Consider the following 22,625-nt stretch of genomic DNA (forward strand, 5'->3'; position numbering starts at 1 on the left):
CCTGCCAATAGTCCTTGCAGATAGTGGTGTGTCTCAGCCCATAAAAAGGAAAAGGCCTGCTGAAATAGAGAGTGCAAAAAGGGCAAGATTTGTTGCACCTGCATCAACCCTTGGAGATAGTACTGATATTTCGGCCTCCCCCGAGCTCACTTCATCTGGGTCTGGGTTGGATCTTGGGGCCTCGCCAACTCCTGTGCTATCACCAGTGGCGGCAGGCCCATTTATCTTAGGTGGGTCATCCTCAAATACTTCTGATGTAGTAATTAATTCCCTCGCAGCTATTATTAAGAACTTGTTAACCCCCATCATAGCTAGATTAGAGGCTATAGAGAACCTACTCCAGTCCCGGGAAAATGTCCTCGCTAGGAGTAGCCTTGGCGTAGCTTCTAACGCTCCTGTAACCACCAGGGAATTAATAGGGGATAGCTTATCTCTTTCCACATTACCCCAGGCTTGTAGCAGGGTAGTGCCTAGTGCAAATGGTGCGTCTATCCCCCAGACGCTCACTTTGCTACCACTAGTACCTGGTCCCCCTGTTCCGGCTCCTAGGAGATCTAAGCCACCCCCTGTGCCGCGGCCTGTCTCGCAGACAGGGGTAACAATGGGTTCAAAAAATGCCCCAAGTGATGGTGGTGTTCCTCCCCCAGACAGACGTAGGGTGGTCAATCTGCCGCCAGAAGCCGTTCCATATACGGCAATCATGGTGGGAGTTCCTGAGCTAGCGGGTGGTGGTAGGGAGTCACAAGACTCCCTACGCAACAAGGTTGTAAGCTGGCTCAACATCAACAGACCGCTGCCCCCAAACTTGAAGGGTGAGGTTCTGATGGTAAGGAGGATCCCGTGGATCGGCCCGACCAAAAAGAACAGGTCAGGGGACTGCATTGTCCTAAGCTTTAGGAGCCCACATGTTGCAAACTACATCTGCAACTGGCTTGTAAGGCCTGACAAGTCCGCAATAGAACTCGTACCCCTTTCTTACTTCTATCCTAGTGGTAGCAACACGGTGGGAGAGAGTGAGAAGGGATGGACTAGGGTGGGCTTTGCAGTAGATGGCTCACGCTATAGATCAAGGCCTCCCCTATCAACTGTGCAGGCAAACTTCACACATCATAATAGGTTTTCCTGTCTGGATCAGGTCGATTGACCACAAACTAGGCCAATCTTGTCTCGCCCTGAGAATAGGGGGGATGTGGTGCAAGGCCCTGTGGGTTTGGGGGTGACCCCTTTGTTGGAACTAACCCGGCCCCAGGCGGTCAATGAGCGCGGGCCTGATACAACTGACAATTTGTGCCAGTTGAGTCCCCCTCTGGATATCGGGCCAGTCCATAATCTGCAAACAGGGACGGCAGAGCAGGCTCCCTGTGCTGCCGCCGCTGTCACCGGAACTGGCGCCATAGATGTCGGTTTCCCCATGGCTACCGCGCATTCTCATGTTGGAGACCAGGGCAGCCTGCCACTTGATCCAGGATTGAGAATTCTCTCCTGGAACGTGGCAGGAATTGCGAACAAGGAGGGCTCTCCTGACTGGGACTCCCTGGTAGGTGGATCTGATATCCTTCTTCTTCAGGAGACCTGGGCGAGGGCCGCTCATGTTAAGAGAGGGTTTGAAATATTTGAAATCCCTGCTAAATGGGCTGGGAGGGGGAGGCCATCTGGTGGTTTGGCAATCTGGATTGCGAGTCACATTGGGTGTCAGGCGGAGCAAGTATGTACGGGTTCGCAGGACATCCAGTGTGTGAGGCTCACTTGGCCTGGCAAAACTCCGTGGGCCATTGTCAACGTTTACTCGCGCCCGGTTGCCCCGCCGAGTGAATCACCCACCTTAAATGATCTGGCTTCCTTCCTGGGCCAACTTCCGGGAGACTACAAGGTGGTACTTGGAGGAGACTTCAATTGCCACTTCGAGCCCCTGGAAGGCCTACTTGATGGTGCTCTTACGGCTGAGGACGACCATTGGGGGGTTCCACCCTCTTCTTCTCCTCACCCTAAAGCCTGGTCCCCTCTAGCCCTGCAACTCCTGTCCCTTACCTTGAATAGCGCGCTGAGGGCGTGTAATGGTCGTACTCCTTCCGACACCCCCTCGGTGTGCACTTTCAACAGGAGGGGCCATGAGTCGAGGCTGGACTATATTATGGTGGACATTTCACTTTGGCCTAAAGTGTTGGATTTTAGGGTTATTAAGAGGTCAGACAGCGACCACAACGCCCTTTGCTTAAATATTGTGTGCCCATCGCCCCTGACGGACCCATCCCCAGCTGGTCAAGGGGCTGAAATGGGGGACTTACTTTTGACCACAAACAGGCGCCGAGTCAAGTGGGGAAAGCTTGTGAGGTCGGAAGAGTCCATTAAGAAACTATATGAGCTGGCGCTACCAAGCCTTATGGAGGTGGAGGCTCTCCTGAACGAACCAAGAACTGCTGATTATTGTGAGAAACTGGGAAACGTCCACCAGGTCTTAGTGAGGGACTTGGCCGAGGTATTTCATCCGGAGGTCCCAATTCGAAAGAAAAGGACCCCCCTCCCCACCTGGTACACCCCAGACTGCAGGGCAGCAAAATCTGACCTTATTGCAGCCATAAAGGAGGGGTTAGACAAGGCCAAAGTGCGTGACCTAAGGAACCACCATAAATCAGTGCTGGCGGCTGCAAGGGCCGAGTGGGACTGGAAGCACTGGCATGACCTCCACGATGCCCTTAAATCCAGGGACCCCCGGCAATTCTGGGCCCTTGTTAACAATGGGTCAGGGGAACTATCCAAAGCAATTGAGCCTAATATAGCCCCTGAAGTATGGGAGTCCCATTTTGGGGCTCTCTACCTAGACGCCAGTTCCTGTTCGGCCGCGGAGCTGCATCTGCCTTTGGGTACCAGGGAGCTCGGAATGGAACTTTCCCTGGGGGAAGTGGAGCTTGCTATAGAACGTCTAGCAGTGGGGAAGGCGCCAGGCCTGGACAGGTTACCCGGGGATCTATTTAGGCACCATCCGGACATCTGGGGCCCATACCTTCTTGTTCTATTTAATGCCATCCTTGGAGGTATGGCGATCCCTGGGTCGTGGTTGGGGGCAGAGATTGTGCCCATCCACAAGAAGGGCTCCACTCTGCTCCCTTCCAATTACAGGCCTATAAGCCTCATAGATGTGCCCCAAAAGATCTTTGCGCGTCTCATTCTGGATCATCTCCTAGATTGGGTCGAGGCCAATAACATCCTGAGCCCTTTACAGGCTGGCTTCAGAAAGAACACGTCGACCATGGACCAAATCTTTCGCCTCCTTCTTTTGTACTGGAAGACGGTAACGCTAGAGGGAGGTCGATTGTACATGGTCTTCGTGGACCTGAGGTCAGCCTTTGACCTCGTCCCGAGGGGGAAGTTATGGGAGGTATTGCAGAAGCTGGGAGTTCCCCCCCATCTCCTTGGTATCATCATCAGACTGCATGAGAACAACTTTGCGGTAGTGAGGTGTGGGAGGAATGGCAGGCCCTCGGGGAAATTCCCGGTCCGCCGTGGTGTCAGACAGGGCTGTGTTTTGGCTCCGACACTTTTCTGTCTGTACATCAACAGCGTCATTGAACATCTTGACGCTGTCGGGGACAACGATGCCCCGGTTTTGGCAGGAAGGAGGGTTCCGGCAATTATGTTTGCCGATGACACCCTCCTTCTTTCCAAATCTCCTATGGGGATCCAGAGGATAGTGGATGGTTTTGGCCACTTCTGTAGACAGCATGGGTTGGAGGTGAACACGGAGAAAACTAAGTTCATGATCTTCAACCCACCGGCCAGGACCAGACCCAATCCAAAACTGGGGGGAACCTGCCTGGAAAGGGTTTCTACCTTTACATACCTGGGGGTCTCACTCCAAGAAAATCTGACTTGGGATTCCCAGGTGGCAAGATCTAGGCTGAAACTCTCTCAGATATCGGGCGCACTCCTGAGGGTATCCAACAAGTCCACCTTTAAGCCTGTTAGCCCGGCTCTGGAAATGTACAGGACCCAGGCGAAGGCAGCTGCCTTGTATGGCAGTGAGCTGTGGGGCCACAAAGCTGGGAAGGCCATGGCAGGGGTGGAAAATTGTTTCCTTCGACGTCTTCTTGCTCTCCCGCAAGGCACACCACTCCTCCCCCTCAGACTTGACCTGGGCCTCCCGTCAATCGTAGAGGATCTACGGTCGAAGCCGGTGAAGTACTGGCACTGGCTATGGTCAACTGAGGAGCTGCACCACTACAGACAGGACCTCATACATGTCCTGAGGCTGGATGTTAACGGCAAGATCCCTTGGCTGGCGCTCATCAAATCGGAGTGTTCCAGCCTGAACTTGCCAGACCTCTGGGATGACCCTGCTCAGGCCTGTAGAAGGATCCCACGCAAAACCCTGGCACAGCTCTACAAGAATAAAACCCTTGCTGACATGGATAGCGCATATGATAGTGGCACCCTGACGGATCGTTTTATTGCATCCAAAAATTCCTATCTTTTCGAACTTTTTATGGATTTTATTCATCCCCTTCTGGCGAGGAAACTCTTCCTGCAATGGAGGTTTGGTACGCTCCCTACTAAAGTCTTTACTCATAAGTGGTCGCTAGGGGGCGACAAGCTTTGCCCATGCTGTAAAGTTAGGGAAGAAGATGACTTGCACATAATGTTTTGTTGCCAAGCTTACTGGAGCCCGAGGAGGCGTTGGCTAGCCCCTTTATGTCGAAACTTGGGCTTCAACAACTACCCACAAGCCTACAGGGTGCTGAAAACTAATACCCAGGGCCACATTGTGTTTGCGGTCTCCAAATTCTTAATGGCAGCATGGATAATAAGAAAGAAAATGTCTGGCTAAATTTCCTCTACCACGCTTCCCAAAAAGACTGCAGGTTCAGTTGGGTTTTTATTTGTACATATTGCTTTTTATTTGTATTGTATTTTATTGCTTCTTTTATGGCCCATGTGGCCGAAATAAAGAATTTTTGGATTGGATTGGATTGGTTGTGGGTTTATTGGGGAATAGGATGGGAAGTAATTTAATTACATAAATGTATGATTATTTTTTATTTATCAATATTTATTTAATTGAGATGGGGTTTATAGGGGTAAAGCGTGGGAAGCAATTTATTTGTAATTAATTATTAATTAATTGTTAATTAATGTTATTTAATTAATTATGGTAAATGTGTAATTTCTTTAGGTGCATGTTGTGGGGTTCATAGGGGTAAATGGTGGGAAGTAGCTTTTGATTAATTATGAATTCTTTGTTAATTATATAAATAAATTGATTGAAAATTAATAATAGAAATTGTATAATTAAACTGAGGTGCGGGTTGTGGAGTTTATAGTGGTGAAGGGTGGGAAGTAATTTATGTTTAATTAATTAATAATTAGTTGATCATTATTATTAATTAATTAATTGAAAATTAAGTATGGAAATTGTGAAATTAATTTTAGGTGTGGGTTGTAGGGTTGATAGTGGAAAAGGGTGGGAAGTAATTCATGTTTAGTTAACTAATAATTAGGTGATCATTAATATTAATTAATTAATTAATTGATATTTAATTAGGGTATTTGTTTATATTTTTTGGGGTGTGGGTTTTACTTTTTAGGGGTACAGTGAGGGGAGTAAATTTATTTTACCTACTTTATAATTAGTTGTTAAATACTATTCGTGTTTTAATTGAAAAATACATTTTAATTGTGTAATTACATTTTTTTACAGTTAAATTTCAGCTGTGGCATCTGGGGATTATAGGGGTAAAGTGTGGGAAGTTAATGTATTTCTATGAGTTTTAGTTCATTTTTTCATTAATAATTTTTCTTTAATTAGTAATTAAGTATGTTAATTAAGGATGTACATTTTTCTTCAAATTTAGATGTGGTTTGTGAATTGTGTGGTGTTATAGGGTAGGAAATAAAAAAAGCTAATGTATGTCATAATTATTTTTTCGTCTAAATTTCTAATTAAAAATATGTATTTGTTTTATTTTTTTTAATTTGTATTTAATATAATATTTGTAGGTATTTGTCATATGTATTTAACATTCTAATATGTTTGTTTGAAAAAATGATATTAAATATATTTGTATTTTAGTTTTTAACATATTTATATTTTTTATTTATTTCGTTTTTTTAAATATTTTAGTTGTTATTAATAGTTTGTTTGTTTTTAATTTTGAACTGACTGGAGTGAGAAAATTAATTGTTACCCTTCCGCAATCCACCACTTTCGCTACTGTTGCATTCAGTGGAGTGGGAGTAGTAATTTTTACCCCTCCGCTATCCAACACTTTTCCTACTGTTGCACTCAATCGAGTGGGAATAGTATTTTTTACCCATCCGCTATCCAACACTTTCCGTACTGTTGAACTGACTGGAGTGGGACATTTAAGTTTGAAGATTTTTTAATAGTTTGATGTTTTAATTTATATTAGAATATTTTTTTATTAGATTTTATGTTATTGGTACATATATATATATTTATTTGTAAATGTTTATGTAATTTTAAAATTATAACATACATTTAAATTAATAGATTATTAATTGTTTGAAAGCAAATATATATATTAATTATTATGTGTGTGTTTAACTTTTATTAATTGTTTGTTATATTTGTTAACATTTATATTAAATCTACTTCATTTTGTTATATTAATTTTATTATTTAACATACTGTGGCACTCACTGGAGTGGGAGTAGTAATTTTTACCCCTCCGCCATCCAACACTTTCCCTACTGTTGCACTCACTGGAGGGTGAATAGTAATTTTTACCCCTCGCTATCCAACACTTTCCTTACTTTCAATGAAGGGGGAAGAGTAATTTTCACCCCTCCCCTATCCAACACGTTACCTACTGTTACAATTATTGGAGTGGGAATAGTAATTTTTACCCCTTCGCTATCCAACAATTTCCCTACTGTTGCACTAACTGGTGTGGAACCAGTAATTTCTACCCCTCCACATCTCTGCAACAGCCTGCGTCAAAGGGTGCACGTTCCTTTGTACCAATTGGGATTGTTTAGAAATTTATGTTTTCTGCCAAGGAGTCAGCGGTGTATTGTGTGGGTAGAAATATGGAAATGCCAGCAACAATGATCCTACTGGGGATGTTTGAAATGCCCTTACAAGATATCATAAAATGCTTATGAATATGAGAATGGCAGTGCAACAGAGGGATTACACGAAAATTGGACTGCCCCATGAAACTCAACGCCTGGGGCCGCTTTATAGCGAGTGCCCTGGGAACGCAAGGGATATGTGCGCCCGCTTTGTGCACCCCCGGGGTACTTTGGCATTACAGAGGGCACCACTGTTGCTTGAGCAGCTCCTTCTACAATACCATACAACACAGTCCTATTTATATAGCGCACAGCTACCGCTCAGCAGGTGTCCCGGAGCTAGCAAAAAAGATCACCTAGAGAAGAGAGCAGAAAAGAGGCTAACCAATGTTTAAACAGCAATCAAAAAGAGGAGTTTTAAGGACATTGTAAAAAGAGTTTCAGATGGGCTAACTTCTCAAAGAGGAAGAGCTTTTCCACAGCTTAGTAGCCAAGATGGTGAAGGATCTGCCTCCTCTTTTGGCCCTGTGAATACGGGGGATTTGGAAAAGTTTGCTATTGTTTGGGTCAAGGATCTCTCCTGTTTATATGGTTTGAAATGGCTCCTAATATAAAAAGGAACCCTGTGGTTGTAGGCCCTGAAGGCCAGGATCAGAGCCTTAACATGCATTCTCTTGCTAACAGGAAGCCAGTGGAGGTCACATAAATGACCAGATACCGAGATCGAAGAGGGAGCTTCAGAATCAGCCAGGCATCTGTAATGCAGATAGTGCTGGCGCACATGTAGTGCCAATGCAATATTTTGAGTGAGTTCAATCATTTGCACGGGGCGTGGCCTCTGCACCATATTATGAACTTGGGCTCAGAATCAAACATGTATTTAGGTAGTGCACTTTTAGTGCGCCCCCTAAAGGCTGTCCTGTGGAGTGGAGAGAGGGGGTTCCCTGCGATAATTGCAATCGCCTGCAAGGGAATGCCTTCCATCTTACAAGTGCAGGCAGGTTGCTGCCTGCACAGTGAAGCACAGAGTGGCTTTGAAGCAGTCATTCCGTATTTCACTTGAATGCACTGCCCCCAGGTCAGCACATGTTTGTAGCTGCTCTGGGGGCAGCGCATTCATGGTAGTGCACTTTCTCTGTTTGCGTATGGCACACCGATTTAAAAATGTGCTAGGGATAAAAAACAGGGAAAGTGTGCCGCATATGTATTACAGCCCCTGAAAGACAAAAATCTAATCAGTAGAACTGGTCATATTCAATTCCAGGCTAGAGGTCATCTGGTCGTGCTAGACCAGGGAAACATCAAAAAGTTTAGGCCACCACGAAGGAGCGTCGGAAAGTGGTTCTGAAATTTCCTGCCTCCCTTCACAGGCTCCACAGGGTCTAGGGACACTAAAGTCTAGTGTGAAAATGTTTTCTGTGTGTGCTGAGGCAAATCCTTTGAAATGTAAGTGGGGCTGTGCACAGCTCCACCCCTCTTACTCTGCCAGGATGCCCATCCTGCAAAAAACGAGTCCCCCTTTGTGTTACTGTCTTGGGAGGAATACACAAAGGACAATTACCAACTACACTTAGTAACGTGACCCATAATACAGGCTGCAGGAACCAAATGTTTAGGACAGGAAAATGTAAATGTTCTAAAAGTGGCATTTTCAGAATTATTACTTAAAAATGTGACTTTATTATTAAAGAGTGTTTTCATTTACAATTCTTTAGCCACTATACCTTTCAACCTGTTTCCAAACAAGAGTTATAACGTATTAAATGTGATAAGGTAACCACATTTTATCCTTTGGGAGAGGTAAACCTCAAAGTAGTGAAAAACAAATATGTGAGTTTTTAACTACCAGGCATGTAAAACATAAAAGTACTTGTGCTGCCTTTTAAATACAATGCACACTGCCATATGAGGTTCTTAAAGCCTACCCTAGGCGTGACATGCGTATTAAAGAGGTAATTGTAGGCTTGGCAAAAAGTTTATTTTGCTAAGTTTAATTGTAACTTTGAAACTGTTCAGAGTTGCAATGACAGGCCTGAGACATGTTTTAAAGTGAAGGCCCACTAGCAGCATTTAATTTACCAGCCCTTGGTATATTGTATACCATGATGATTCACCAATATATGTACCTAGATTGTTGCATCATTTCCACCATGTATTTACACATTTTTAGGTCTACAGGTTTGGTTCTAAGTAGTAGTCTATTGACAGAATTATGTTGTTACATTAAAACAAAAAGAGCAGAAAGACCATTAGGGCTCCAAAAAGGAAAGAACATATCCAAACACTATTGGTTTACAGGGAGCCACACCTGGCCACCTCACAAACCACACCCCAGTTGATGGAACCCCATTCCTTATGTGCTCAGATCACCTTCTAAAATGGTGTTTTGAGTCACATCCACTATTATAAGCTAAGAAGGCAGAGCATGAGAAGGGTGGGTTAGACCAAGCAGTGTATTCTTCCATCAACCTCCCATAATGTAAGTAAATAAAAAAGAACTGTGCGGAGGAAGGTTCAGTTGAGAAGACAGCAGCACTCATACCTGCTGTGGTATTCATAAAATCATTGGAGTGTTTCCACAGGTGCTAGACTCAGGTCTGACGCACTAGTCATAGTGAAATGAGCCCCATCAATGAGGCCTGTGTGCTCCTCCTGAGCTGCATGTAACTGAGTGAGAGATTGCTCACAATGTAGGGGGATTGATCACCACCCAGCATTTTTTATGTGCCACTGGGATGGTTTATTCAATTTCCTTCCAGCCGAGAGCCTTGCAACTCCACTCCTTCAAAGCACACCTCTGCACTACATAGGCCAAGTGACAGAGCCGGTTTTCCCACTGGGCATGCCTAATCTGTTCAGGACAAGGAGCTGCTGGTAGTGCAAGTTGCAGTACTGGTTAGTGAATGTTGATAGGAGCCTTTGAATGTGCCAGGGGCTGCATAAATCTTATGGGTGCAACTTTCGGCATTCGTGGGAGCATTTGTGACAGCACTTAAACTAATTTATGTCTAGTTTACTTTCTCCTGTGCCAGAACGCATACGCCCATCATGTTGGAGCTCCAGTGCCCTGTCCTCCTGGCCTGTGCTGACGTGAGCATGTAAGCAGCCCATGACCTGCCATCAGTTATAGTAACAGTGCTGCTTTATAATTATAATGTAGAAAAGCTCACATAATTGACCTACACATGCCCACATAACTAGCCCATCACAAAACCAAAACTGGCCCACCACATCCAAATCCTTAAAAACGTATTGCCAGATAGGGGAGTCAGAAACTGCTCGCCATATGTAGGGGTTGCGCTATGCCATGTTTCTGGCATAACTGCTTTACTCCCTGCAGTCACTGGCTTCACAGCTCCATGCTGGGCAGTGTGGAAGTGGCTCTAGTAGAAGTCCCTGCAGTCGATTCCTTTTTTAGCTGATGTAGCTCAGAGATGAAGAGACAAAATGCTGTCACTCATGATGACTGACACTCCAGTCAACGAATCGCTGTACTGTGGGCTTATCCAAAATGCGTATGACAATGCCCACATAGCAATGCTTGAATGGGGCGCACCGATTGCCTCACTCTATGAAGGAAATGCAGTGGACTGGTCCAAAATGTGAACAACACTTCAACGAAGAAGTGGCAGAAGATGGCTGACTCAAAGCATCTTGCTGTGATTTCTATTTTTCTTTTTGAATAAACTGGCAGTCCCTTAGTATTTCGAAAGGGTTGAAAAGTAGTAAAAGTAATTGTAAAAAGGCCCGCCCTGAGGGTGCAGCTCAGAGCAAAAAAACAGTAATACCAGTTGTTACTTAATGAAGGATGATTATATATAATTGACCAGAATAACACAGAAGGGGGGCGACAAGAAACTTGGAGGCATATGTACAAGGGGTTTGCGCAACCGGAAGACCACTTTTTTAGGTGATCCATTGGGTCAATGCCCTGCACCATATTTGCAAAAAACAAAAAAGCTCTAAGTCACTTTTCATTGCTTAATAATACTTTGTAAATATGGTAAATGTTTATGCATGTATCTGGGTGAAAGGGGCATGCAATGGGTGTTGCTGTGGGTGTTCAACTGCAACATTAAACGCCAGGAGTTAGATTGGCGCAATGAGGAGAAAACCTTTTATTTCTCTTCATTTTTGCTATTCCCATGTATTCTGCAGCACACATAGAAAGAGCAAAGTATAATTTATGAGTTGTCCCTTCCCGCACAAAAACAATCATTAAACACTGGCGATTTGCTACTGCTATTTGTGCTGTAGAATGAAGCACAATCGGATGTATGACATTACAACGCATGCTTTTACATCGCATGCCTTTACAACGTAAGTATTACAACGCAGTCCATTACAACACATAGTGCTTTGGGGTGCTGGATAGTGAATAGTTTAAATTACTATTCCAACTCCAGTCCCCGTGGACACTAGGGAAGGTTATTGGATAGTAAATTAACCTATTCCCTATCCTAGAGCGCCCTCCAGAGCAATGCGTTGTAATAGTTTGCGTTGTAATGGTTGCGTTGTAAAGGCTCTGCGATGTAAAAGTTGTGTTGTAAAGGTTGTTTACCAGCACAATCACCATTATTGTTTATGTGCAGGAAGGGAGACCTTCCTGCAAATAAACTATCATCCCTGCAAAGCAGGCACCTTTGCACTGTGGCGCAAGGGTGTCTGTGTGGGCGCTAGGCAGCTATATTTAGCGCCAACCAAAACAAAACACAGTGATGTGCCATATTCTTGTAAATATGGTGCATCCCTGCATTTTTTTAAATGGCGTGGCGCTGAAAAATTTGCAGCAGCGCCATTTCCTGGTACCCAGTATTTGAACCTGGTATTTGTACAGTGCGAACTAATCACCCCTAAGGGTTTCAAGGCGCTGGAGGCCATCAGGGTGATTAAGCAAGCTATTGCCCAGAGTCACATGGTGCTGGGCTGCTGGCATGCGATCGAACTGTGAGCCCCGTGATCCGGAATCAGGTGCCCTGGTCGCTGCCGCACACTTCTCCCTCACTTGTACATATGCCCTTTGGTATTTTGGTAGGTAAATATATTCTATTGTCTCCCGATTCCCCCAGTTCGTTGGTATTATTAAATAAATACTGTATTATTCTCTGTCTCAGTGTTGTTAATGCACATTTCTTTTCTTGAAAAATATTCATTTTATTAGCTCACTTGCTTATAGTTTTCTATTTTATGGCGCAGTGATGAACATCCTTCCGTCAGCTACATTGCAATTGCTTTATTAAATCGTAATATGTGACAGCTTGAAAACTGCCCTTATCCATAATTGATGTTTCTTTTTAATTAGAGAAGCCCAGAAGATTCTGAAGGAGTTGACATTCCTGTGGCTAATATTACACCAGCAAATATTTCAGCAATCAGGGAAAGTAAGTGAAAGAATAAAAAGGTAAAGCAAAGCTTAACTCAGTAGAGCAGAAATGGACAGACTTGTAGCGATTACAAATGCTGTAGGTACATTTATCAGACGGCTGTTTACAAGAATGCGTAATAATGTAGGATCTTTTGTTTTCAGAATCATAAAACCATTGCTCGACCTCGCCATTCTCCTGTAACTATCCACTGATTTTCATACCTCCCTGTAAATATTCTCACTCTTTTAGCTCCATAGTGTGTCAGGGTCGTGCGTCAAAAAATGGAGGAAAACAAACGTTCATGTAACCGATTGGGAGGCAAGTTTCTTTGTATGACTTTAAGGGGTATATTACCAACAACTAGCGATAATTTTTGTCTCTAACTTGTTTAGAGACAAAAATTATCGCCGCACATCGGCGATTTTTATCGCAGATAAACATTAGCAAGGTTTATCGCAAATGCGATAAAAAACTCCCGCAATGCATGAATATCGCTGAAAAGTCAGCGATATTCATGCATTATCGAGCAAATGCTCTTAGCCATGTTATCCACCTCCCATTGGATAACATGGCTAAGAACTGCTCAGGGCAGGTGTTAGCTTTTGGAGATATTCGCGCTTAGCGCGAATATCTCCAAAAGTTGGTAATAGGAGATAGCGATGTTAGCGACTTTTTCCAGTCGCTAACATCTTGGCACGCCCACTTTGCATGTCATTAGTGATAAATATCACTGACATGCAAAGCGGGGCCCAAGATGGTCGCTATCTCCTATTAGCTGTCGCTAACTGGTGTTAGCGACAGCTTGGTAATAGGGAGATCATTTTATCTCCGCTTTCTTGGCTTTTAAAGCCAAAAAGCGGAGATAAACCCCCTTGATAATATGCCCCTAAATTTCCATAGGATTTATAGAAAGTATTTGTCATGTTGTACATCTTCTTGCATTGTTGCAATTCCTAGCAAGCGTTCCATTCCTTCATTTATGTCCAGTTCTTCTAGTTTGAGCCTTCTTGCCTGGTGTCATGTACCATTTGTGGTCCTGCTGCATGCCTGCCTGCCTCATCAGAGGGTAGAGTAGTAAACTGAGCTCTTGTGGACATCAACTCGTAATAATGCCGCACATGCAATTTACGAAAAAGCTAAATGAAGCACACAATATTTGCCTTTTATGAGTTGTGTGGTAGCTTCTCAATTTTAAATTGATAAAAGTCCTATATCAAACCATATCAACGAGCTTAGGAAGCAAGGTGAAAAATCAATCCGATCTTCATAAGTGCATTTGGCTAGAAAACCTGCTATCGGCCGATATTGGTCAATATTACTAACCATTATTCTGGATTTTTCACTAAGAGTCATAGAAGCAAATTTATTGTTAACAAGTGTCGAATCTACTACAAATGAGGAACATATTTCACAATCAATGTTTGCACGGGTATCTGATAAAATACATTAAACCATTCAAATAAACATTTTCATTTTAGTTACTTGAGACTTCCGCTTCTTGTTAAGATGTCCTCAAATGTTTACATTTTTCAGATGTAACAAATATGTATCGTCATTAATACATTATAATTAAATCCACAAACATAATGACTCATTTTAGGCCCTCGTTTCTTCGAAATTCTCATTGTAAGAGTGTAAACAGTCCGTTCGGACACTATGTAAAATTCCACTTGGCAGTGGTTAATTGGAGCCAGTGGTTTCCAGTGCTCGGCACTGGCACTTAATCAGCAGCACTCGCACTTGGGACAGTCTGCCCATGGTGGCACTGTCAGTCAAATTTAGAGATACAGACAGCAGCTGTTTTTTATTTCAATATACAATAATAAATGATTGATACTACCACCCAGGCCGTTTTCGCAGTTTTGTTGGCCTGGAGTTGTCATATTTTTAAGAGTGTGATGATTAGTAGTGTGTTGGTGCTGTCAGTGGCAGCTCTGGCAGAGAGAATAGGTGGTGCAAGCTGCAATGACCTCCTGCGGAGGGACCTAGCGATTATCTTTTTTACAAATTAATCACCAGCTTGAAGCTTATAATCAATATTATGAAAGAGCATCAACTTACAACTAATGATATATTTTCCTTTTTGTAAGCAAGAGCTGAGAACCTCATTGCCGACTCCTTACGGCAACACTTCATGTTTAAAACAAAACAAGCATTGGCAATGCCAATAGTTGTGGCTTTAAAGGAATGTTGAATGGTAATGTGATTCATTGCAAGTAGATAACATGGGAATGGATATGTACTTGTGAGGAAGTATAGAACTGTTGAATAATATCAATGCAGGGTAAAAGGTCAAGTGAACGTTGCAATGTCAAGCCAGAACTAAACATCCATGTAGGTTAATGACTGCCCTCCTCCCATCTGTGCTGTTGCCAAAGAAAAACAAAATAAATGTTCTATGTATCTACGACACTTTAATAGCATTCTAATGCCATTTGCGTGAAAGCTCAAGGTTAGGCAGCTGGATAAATAAACAAAATGATCAAAGCTGCATGAATCCCAAGCACTTTTTGTGGAGCCACACAACTTCTACCCACTCATAACATGTATCTTGGCTGCCAACATGGAGGCGGAGCCAAAGCCCCTCACTTGTGATGCTCACATAATTGTCTGGCGACAGCTGCACTATCCAGGCTGACCATAAAAATCTGCAATTCCAGATTGTTTTTGTAATAAAGAAGCATAGTGTGCGTTGCCAAAGTCTAATTGTCTGTCATGTTATTTAAAGCCCCACATGACAAAAATGTGTTCTTTTGTGGATCGATCATCATTTTCCCACTAGTAATAAAAAAAGATCAATTCCAAAATATAAGCTATGCATAACATCTAAAATGAATGAACAAATGTTAATAAATTATTACATGTCTGATGAATGTACTTGAATACCAACGTCATGCCTGTCGCATATAATCAAGCTGACAACCTAACAATTCTATCAAAGCAGTAAAAGCTGCTGTTAAATATAAGAACTAAAACTAAGGCTCAGATTATCAACCTAGCCCTCGGAATGAAGAACAACAATAGGAATCAGTGCTTGTACACCATTTCCAAAGAGTTTGTGTGCGAAATGTGTTAGCTTTGACATTTGTGTGGGATTCCATTTTCACATGAGTCAGTATTATTGGGTAAGGGCAAAGAGATATTGAGACCAAGTCACAACGGCATTTTGGGCATAAGAAGAAGTACTCCAGGAGTACCATTTTCAATACTTACAAATGCTTACTAATGCTTTTCACAAATATCCTGCCAGAGATCCCTACCACAGACCTGTACTATCATCATATGTGAAGATGTCCACCATGAGTGCAGTGATGTGGATGGGCCAAGTATAAGTTTCTAAAAAATGGGGGCTATTTGCTACTAAGTTAGGGGAATTTAGGGAAATTGACAGGGGGTTTAAAGCGGAACATGCCAATAATTAAAAGAAAGCCATGATCTACTACAGTAGTACCACTGAAAAAACAGATCTATCCGAACCAAACCTTGGAGTAAGTCAAGCACCACACATGTACAACCACTATCACTTCATCACACTCTAATATAAATCAATGGAGGCAAGGAATAAGGAAAATAGAAGAACAAATATTTGTGAATGTCTGGAAAAATTATATTTAATTAATTTATATTTTTTATTTCATTTATTAGAAATATACAAATGTCCACAACATATGTTTAGGTAAAAGTAAGATACATTAAATATTCCCTTCAAACATGTGCAACACAGCCGTAACTGCAAAAGGAGGGAGTGAAACGTAAAACAAAACCACCACTACACCAATCAACAGGTGAAACACATTACAACAGTAACTAATCATTCACAGTCTGCCACATTAGAAAGCAGGTAACACACTAAAATCATTTGTTTGACCACGTTAATGAATATCTTTATTGCTTTGCCCCTCATTTGGGGGATACATTATTTTAGGAGGAGAGAGAGGGGAGAGAAGGGTAGCAAGGATTCATTAACATGTGTGATACTGAAATGAAGAAGAATCTGCTGAAGACAAAATCATTTATGAGTAAAGTAGCATATTCATCAACAATATGTTCACCCTCATCACCAAAGCATACTGTTACACTTTGTACTAGGATGGTTTTCAAAACATTATATCCTTTCGGACTTAAATTATATACCAATAATGCCTTCTTCTTTTTATTAGTTATTACATCTCCCTCAATAGTTTCCAAATACGCTTCGGATGCTTTCTTACACAATGACTGCTGAAGTGGTGTTGTCCCAGTAGCAGCAGAGGATTCACACCCTCCATTGAGTGATATGCATGCAATATACGTGTCTGTGAATGTTTCAGACACTTCAGTGTGAATGAAGTAAAAATTATTCTGATTGTAATGGTATGCTAATAAGGTGAAGAAGTTCATAAATGTATTTCTTATGACCTTGTGATGAAGTGTAAACTCCGGGCCCAAACTCACATAAGTGTAGGAGGTTAGAAAATTATATGGTAAACCCAGTATATAGTCAAAATCTCGCCCTACCTAAAAATGTGCATGAGCAAAGTTTATGTGAGTACACAATGATGGCTTCTAACTTAAGATTTCATCGAAATTAACACAAATACCAGGGAAGAAGTTGACAGTGCAGCACAATATTAATTGTTGTGGATAGCCAGTATTTCAAACACTTGAGATGGCGGACAGTGATTTAATAAAAGCATTGGTTTTCAATGGAATTAGAGCTTGTTGTAAAGTTGAGAAACGTCAGAACAGTGTCAATCAACAAGTTGGCATGTGCGTTTCACGCTGCAACACATGATATGATCAATCACCTATAACCACTGATAGGAAAGCTTGGTAAAACAATCACTGCTAAAAACAGCAGCATTCCACTGATTCATGCTGGGCATATAAGCAGTGCAAAGTTAAGATGAATGCCACCCTTGTTGATGAGCAGATCAACAACAACAGTAGGTAAAACAGGGACTGGGTAGCGTAGAGTGAGGTAAAGTCTCCAACCGTAGATTCAAGTGGAGTGGTGTAACATAGTGTGGAGTAAAGTACAATAGAGTGTTTTGGTGTGTTTTAAAATAGATTGGCATGGAGTGGAGTGTGCAGGAGTAGGTAGTAAACTGTTATACATTGCATTGGGGTCCCGTAAAGTGGAGTATAGTGCTGTGTTGTATAGTGGAATAGAGTGCTGTACATTGGAGTGTACGGTCAAAGAGTGGAACAGTGGAGTGTACAGGGATAAAGTGGAGTAGAATGTCGTACAGTGCCATGAAGTGTGGTAAACTTTTATAGAGTGAAGGTATATAGAGTGGAAGAGAGTGTCATACAATAGAGCAGCGTAGAGTGGAGTGCCGTGCACTGGAGCTGCGGTAGCATATAGTGGAATAGTGTGCAGTGGAATACACTACAGTGGAGTGTAGAAAAGTGGAGTGGCATAGATTGGAATAGCTTATAGTGCAGTGGTGCACAGTGGAGTAGGGTACAGTGGATTAGCATAGAGTGGGATAACACACATTGAAGTGGTGTAGTGTAGAGGAGAAGTATCTGTTATAAGTTGGAGTGGGGTCTCATACAGTAGAGGGGATTGCTGTGTCATACAGAGTTGGAAACTGTCATAGAATGGAGTAGAGTGTTGTACAACAGAGTGTATGGGCATAGGGTCAAGTGCAAATTTGGACAGTGGTTGTGCGGAGATAGAGTGGAGTAGAGTCTAGTTGAGTGGCATAGAGTGTAGTAGAATTTTGTAGAATAGAGTTATATAGAGTGAAGGAGAGTAAACTTGAGTGGTGTAGAGTGGAGTTGTGTACAGTGGAGTGGGATTAAGCAGAATGACGTAGAGTGGAGTAGTGTGGACTAGAGTGGTGTACAGTAGTCTGGTGTTTAGCGCAATAGTGTGTATTGTAGTAGCGTACAATGGAGTGGGTGTAAAGTGGAATAGCGTATAGTGTAGTAGCACACAGTAAAGTGGCGCACAGTAAAGTGGTTTGGATTGTGGGGTGGGGTAGAGTGGAATAGCATACAGTGGAGTGGCATACAGTGGAGTGGGGTTAGAGTGGAACACCATACAGTAGAAGGGCAAAGAATGGAGTCGCTTACAATGTACAAGAATATAATGGAGTGGCCTACAGTGGGCCAGCATAGAATAGAGTACAGTTCATTGGCCTAGAGTAGAATAGCATATAGTGATATAGTGTAGAGTAGAGTACCGTTGAGTGGAGTAGAGTGGCATACTGCGAAGTGGTGTAGCCTGGAATACTGTACAGTGGGGTGCAGTAGAGTGAAATAGCATATAGTGGAGTGGTGTCCAATAGTCTATCGTAGAATGGATTGGCATAGAGTGGAGTGATATACACTGGAGTGGCACAGAGTGGAGTTGCTTAGAGTGCAATAGCATAGAATGGAGATGTGTACAGTGTAATGCCATCAGTGGAGTGGCGTAGAACAGAATGTTATGCAGTAGAGTGGCGTAGAGTGTAATAGTGTACAGTGAAGTGGCATGCTGTGAAGAAGCATTGAGTGGAATTGCATACAGTGTAATAGCGTAGATTGGAGTGGCGGACAGTGGAGTTCTATACAATATGATAGTGGAGTGGCATAGAACGGAGTGTTGTGCAGTGGAGTGGTATAGAGTGTAATAGGGTATAGTAGAAGAGTGTACAGTGGAGTGGCACATGATGGAGTGGTGAAGATTGGAGCAGCATACAGTGGCTTGGGTAGAGTGTAAAAGCATATTGTGGAGTGGTATACATTAAAAAGGGGTTCAATCTAGTAGCATAGAATGAAGTGGCATAGAGTGGAGTGCCATACACTGGCATAGAGTGGAGTAGCGTACTGTGGAGTGTTGTAGAGTGGAGTAGCAGACAGTGACAAAGAGTACAGTGGAGTGGTGTACAGTTAAATAGCGTAAAGTGGTATAGCATATAGTGAAGTAGTATCCAGTGAATTGGCATACAGTGGAGTGACGCAGACTGGAGTGGTGTACACTGAAGCTGCAGACAGTGTAATAGCATTGAGTGGAGTGGGATATAGTAGAAAAGTGTATAGTGGAGTGGCTATAGTGGGGTGGCATATGCATGTATGTGAAATGTAGCAGTAATGTAGATTATGGTGTAGAGAGTAATGCGATACAGCAAATTGTGCTACCTTGAATTTCTCCAAATTTAACAACCAACAGGGGCCCTTGCATGGTGCACCAGTATTCCTTTGTAAATCTGATTTTGTATTGCATTACACATACAACACCATGAATGACGCAAGGGTACCACAATCTAATAATACAGCTAGGCCTTGGTTATATTTTGATCCATAGTTTACCGTGATAACAAAACGTCTTTGGGGGACCCCTTCATCCGGGGCCCTCAGAGTCAGACCCATGGGCGTACCCAAGGGACCCCCCCTTTCTTACCATGCACAGTGCTACATTTCTTCAATGGGAGCCTGTGTTCTCGTTGGGAACACAGGCTCACATTGAAGTCAATGGGAATCTGACTGAATTGTATCTGGAAGCATCCAAATCGCTTGGTCGTACTCCCCCAATCCAAGTCATCTGGAAAGTATTCCAGAACCGACTTGGTCGGAATGCTTTCTGAACAGGATCGTAATTAGCCCCCCAAGTTGGAAAATCTGCCTGCGCACCCTAATAGATAATGCTGCAAAGTGTCCTGAACATTTGTCAAAGGGGTGCAAAATTAATAAGGGACAAAAATTACCAAAATTCCTATCTCTGGCTGTAGTATGGCCTAGAGCCTGCTTTGCGTGCATTTATGTTAGCATGGCTTATTAGAAGTTTAAACGCCAAACTTTTTGCTGCTTTTGCACACAACACTGCATAGCTGTTTTTGTAAGTTAAAATGAGAAAAGGTTTGTTTTCGACATCTCTAGACTTACATCGTGCCACTAGGCTACACAGTGAGTGCTAAAGCCATCAAGGTTATCTGGATTGTTGGAAATATATATATATATATATATATATATATATATTTTTTTTTTTTTCCTCTGAATGGTTCCGTATGTTCTTGCTACTTCACATGAAACTGTTATTATTCAAGGTAGCATTTCTGGCTGGACATACGCTTATGTATTTTTTGGGAGTTATTTGCCCATTCAGGGCTCAATTTTGTTATCTCAGCAGGCTGAAATACATACCGACATAGTGTGATAATGTTCTTTGATTTCTTGAACTTTTCACTTTATCGATTATGTTATCTGCCGAGACTTTGTGAGATATTACAGGTTATGTCTATGGCTGATTATTAAGTTGCCATTCCACAATTGATATGCCTGTTTTTTATGAATGTATTTTAATCGTGAAATTCGATTATTTAGTAATATTTTGTACTGATTTCTTTTTGAGCACTTGCACTCTCAAAATGTTAATGAACTTATTGCATTTTTTACCCACTATAAGATGGCCGCCACTTAACTGATGTCTAGTTGGTTGAAATTATGTCCATCATTTGTATCCATGGCTATGGAATTGAGGGGTGGGTTTAAAATGGTTGTAACACAAAGGGTTAATCGACATTGAAAAAGCCGCGAAGGTGAAACGCGTCTGTCGAACTGGAGGGGAGAGGGACTGAAAGCACCGAATAAAACATTTTTAGCTTTGTATCCTGACTCCGAGTGTGCCTCTTAATTTATTAGCAAACCACCTTGCTTGCTAAGTGAAGGAATATATATATATATATATAAATATACTTGAAGATGAAGGATCACCAACAGACAGCCAGGGCAAAAATATATACACACACACAGCATTCATTCAATCAGATAAAATTCGTATTATGAATCTGCTTAATTGCATGTTATAAGAACTTGGGTTGTTGGTTGACTGGGGTGTGAGCCCTGGTCAGAGACCAACCATAATTCTTGTTGGGAGACCAGCCAACACTGAATTAACCTGTGTTCAACCCTCTGATAGTTTGGCACAGAGCTTTCAGGCTTAATTCGGAACATCAAAAATCCAACCAGTAGAACCATAGATATGCAATTTAAAAGTTTTCCCTGAAAATCGTGCCAGATAGCACAAAGCTCCAACTCTGGATATCAGGTCGTGCTGGACTTGGGCAAAGTTAGGGCCAACTGCAACTGCAACCCCAGTTAGAACCTACTTCGAGGATTTGTTGCACAGTTGGAGTGATGCGTCGATTACAAGGAACTATGAGGCTGCGATGCAGAGTCCTCCATCGTCATAGAAGGTGCTGTCGACGAGGGATGCAAAGGCCTGTGCTGAGAGAGCATTTTGCATTGTGTTTTGATGAGGCTTGTGATGTGACACAAGTCTTTATTATAGGGAAAAGCCACAGAGCAGTGCTGATGTGTGGGTTCTGCTAGGGGTTGCTCATCAGAGGTGATGCATCAGTGCCACTGGATCCACAGAGGATGGTAGAGCACCATAAGCCCACTTACAGAGGTCCAGGAGTTTGGTAGCCCACAGATTGCAGAGCCAAGGCGCTGGGTTCAAGGTTTTGTACCCTTCTGTCCCTGAGGCACTAGTCAGGAAGCCAGCCAACTAGGCCTTGGAGTCACTTGAGGTCCTCGGTTCAACAGATGCAGGCTCAGACATTCTCACCCAGGCATGAGGGCATGAGGGCAGCGGACTGCAGGTGTGACCAGCAGGGCAGCAGTCCTGCGGAGCAGCAGTCGGTTAGACTGGCAGTCATTTCAGCAGCACAGCAATCCTTTTTTCCTGGCAGAGTAACCACAGGTCCAGAGGTTCACTGAAGAGTTAGTGTCTGAGATCCAGTATTTATACCAGTTGTGCCTTTGAAGTGGGGAGGAGCTTCTAGAAGCATGCCTTTGAAGTGCAAATGTGCCATGGCTTCCCAGGCCTGGCTCCAGATCAACTACAGGGGATATGCAGCCTTTTTGTGTGGATGCAGGAGACAGACTTTGGGGCAACACGTTGGTAGGACAAGCAGTGTGCGACCAATTGGACTTGCAGGAGACAGACTATTCAAGTGTAGATGGGGATGTGATGACCTATCCAGGCACACCTAAGCTCCCTATTGCATGCGGCTGTCTCAGGGGAATACACAAAGCCCAAATGTCAACTACACCCAGTTATGTGGCCCAGAGACAGACTGCAGGCACCAAATGGCTAATGCAGGAAAACACCAACTTTCTAAAAGTGGCATTATCAAAACTGTTATTTAAAATCCAACCTCACCATAAGTTAGGATTTTTCATTACAATTCTAGAGACACCAGACATGATCTGATACCTAATCCCATTTGGAAATCACAGCTTATTAGAGGTAATACG

General features: G+C 42.8%; 1 protein-coding gene across 1 annotated transcript in view; it reads left to right on the forward strand.

Annotated features, from left to right (window-relative positions):
* SLC39A12 (solute carrier family 39 member 12) overlaps positions 1–22,625 on the forward strand; it is a 402,419-nt gene that overhangs the window by 285,371 nt on the left and 94,423 nt on the right. Inside the window, exon 10 of the mRNA XM_078664420.1 lies at positions 12,332–12,410. Coding sequence (XP_078520546.1) covers positions 12,332–12,410 — 79 coding nt within the window. The remainder of the gene's footprint in view (positions 1–12,331; positions 12,411–22,625) is intronic.

Source organism: Lissotriton helveticus, chromosome 10 (assembly GCF_964261635.1).
Source record: "Lissotriton helveticus chromosome 10, aLisHel1.1, whole genome shotgun sequence".
NCBI classification, from domain to species: Eukaryota; Metazoa; Chordata; class Amphibia; order Caudata; family Salamandridae; genus Lissotriton; species Lissotriton helveticus.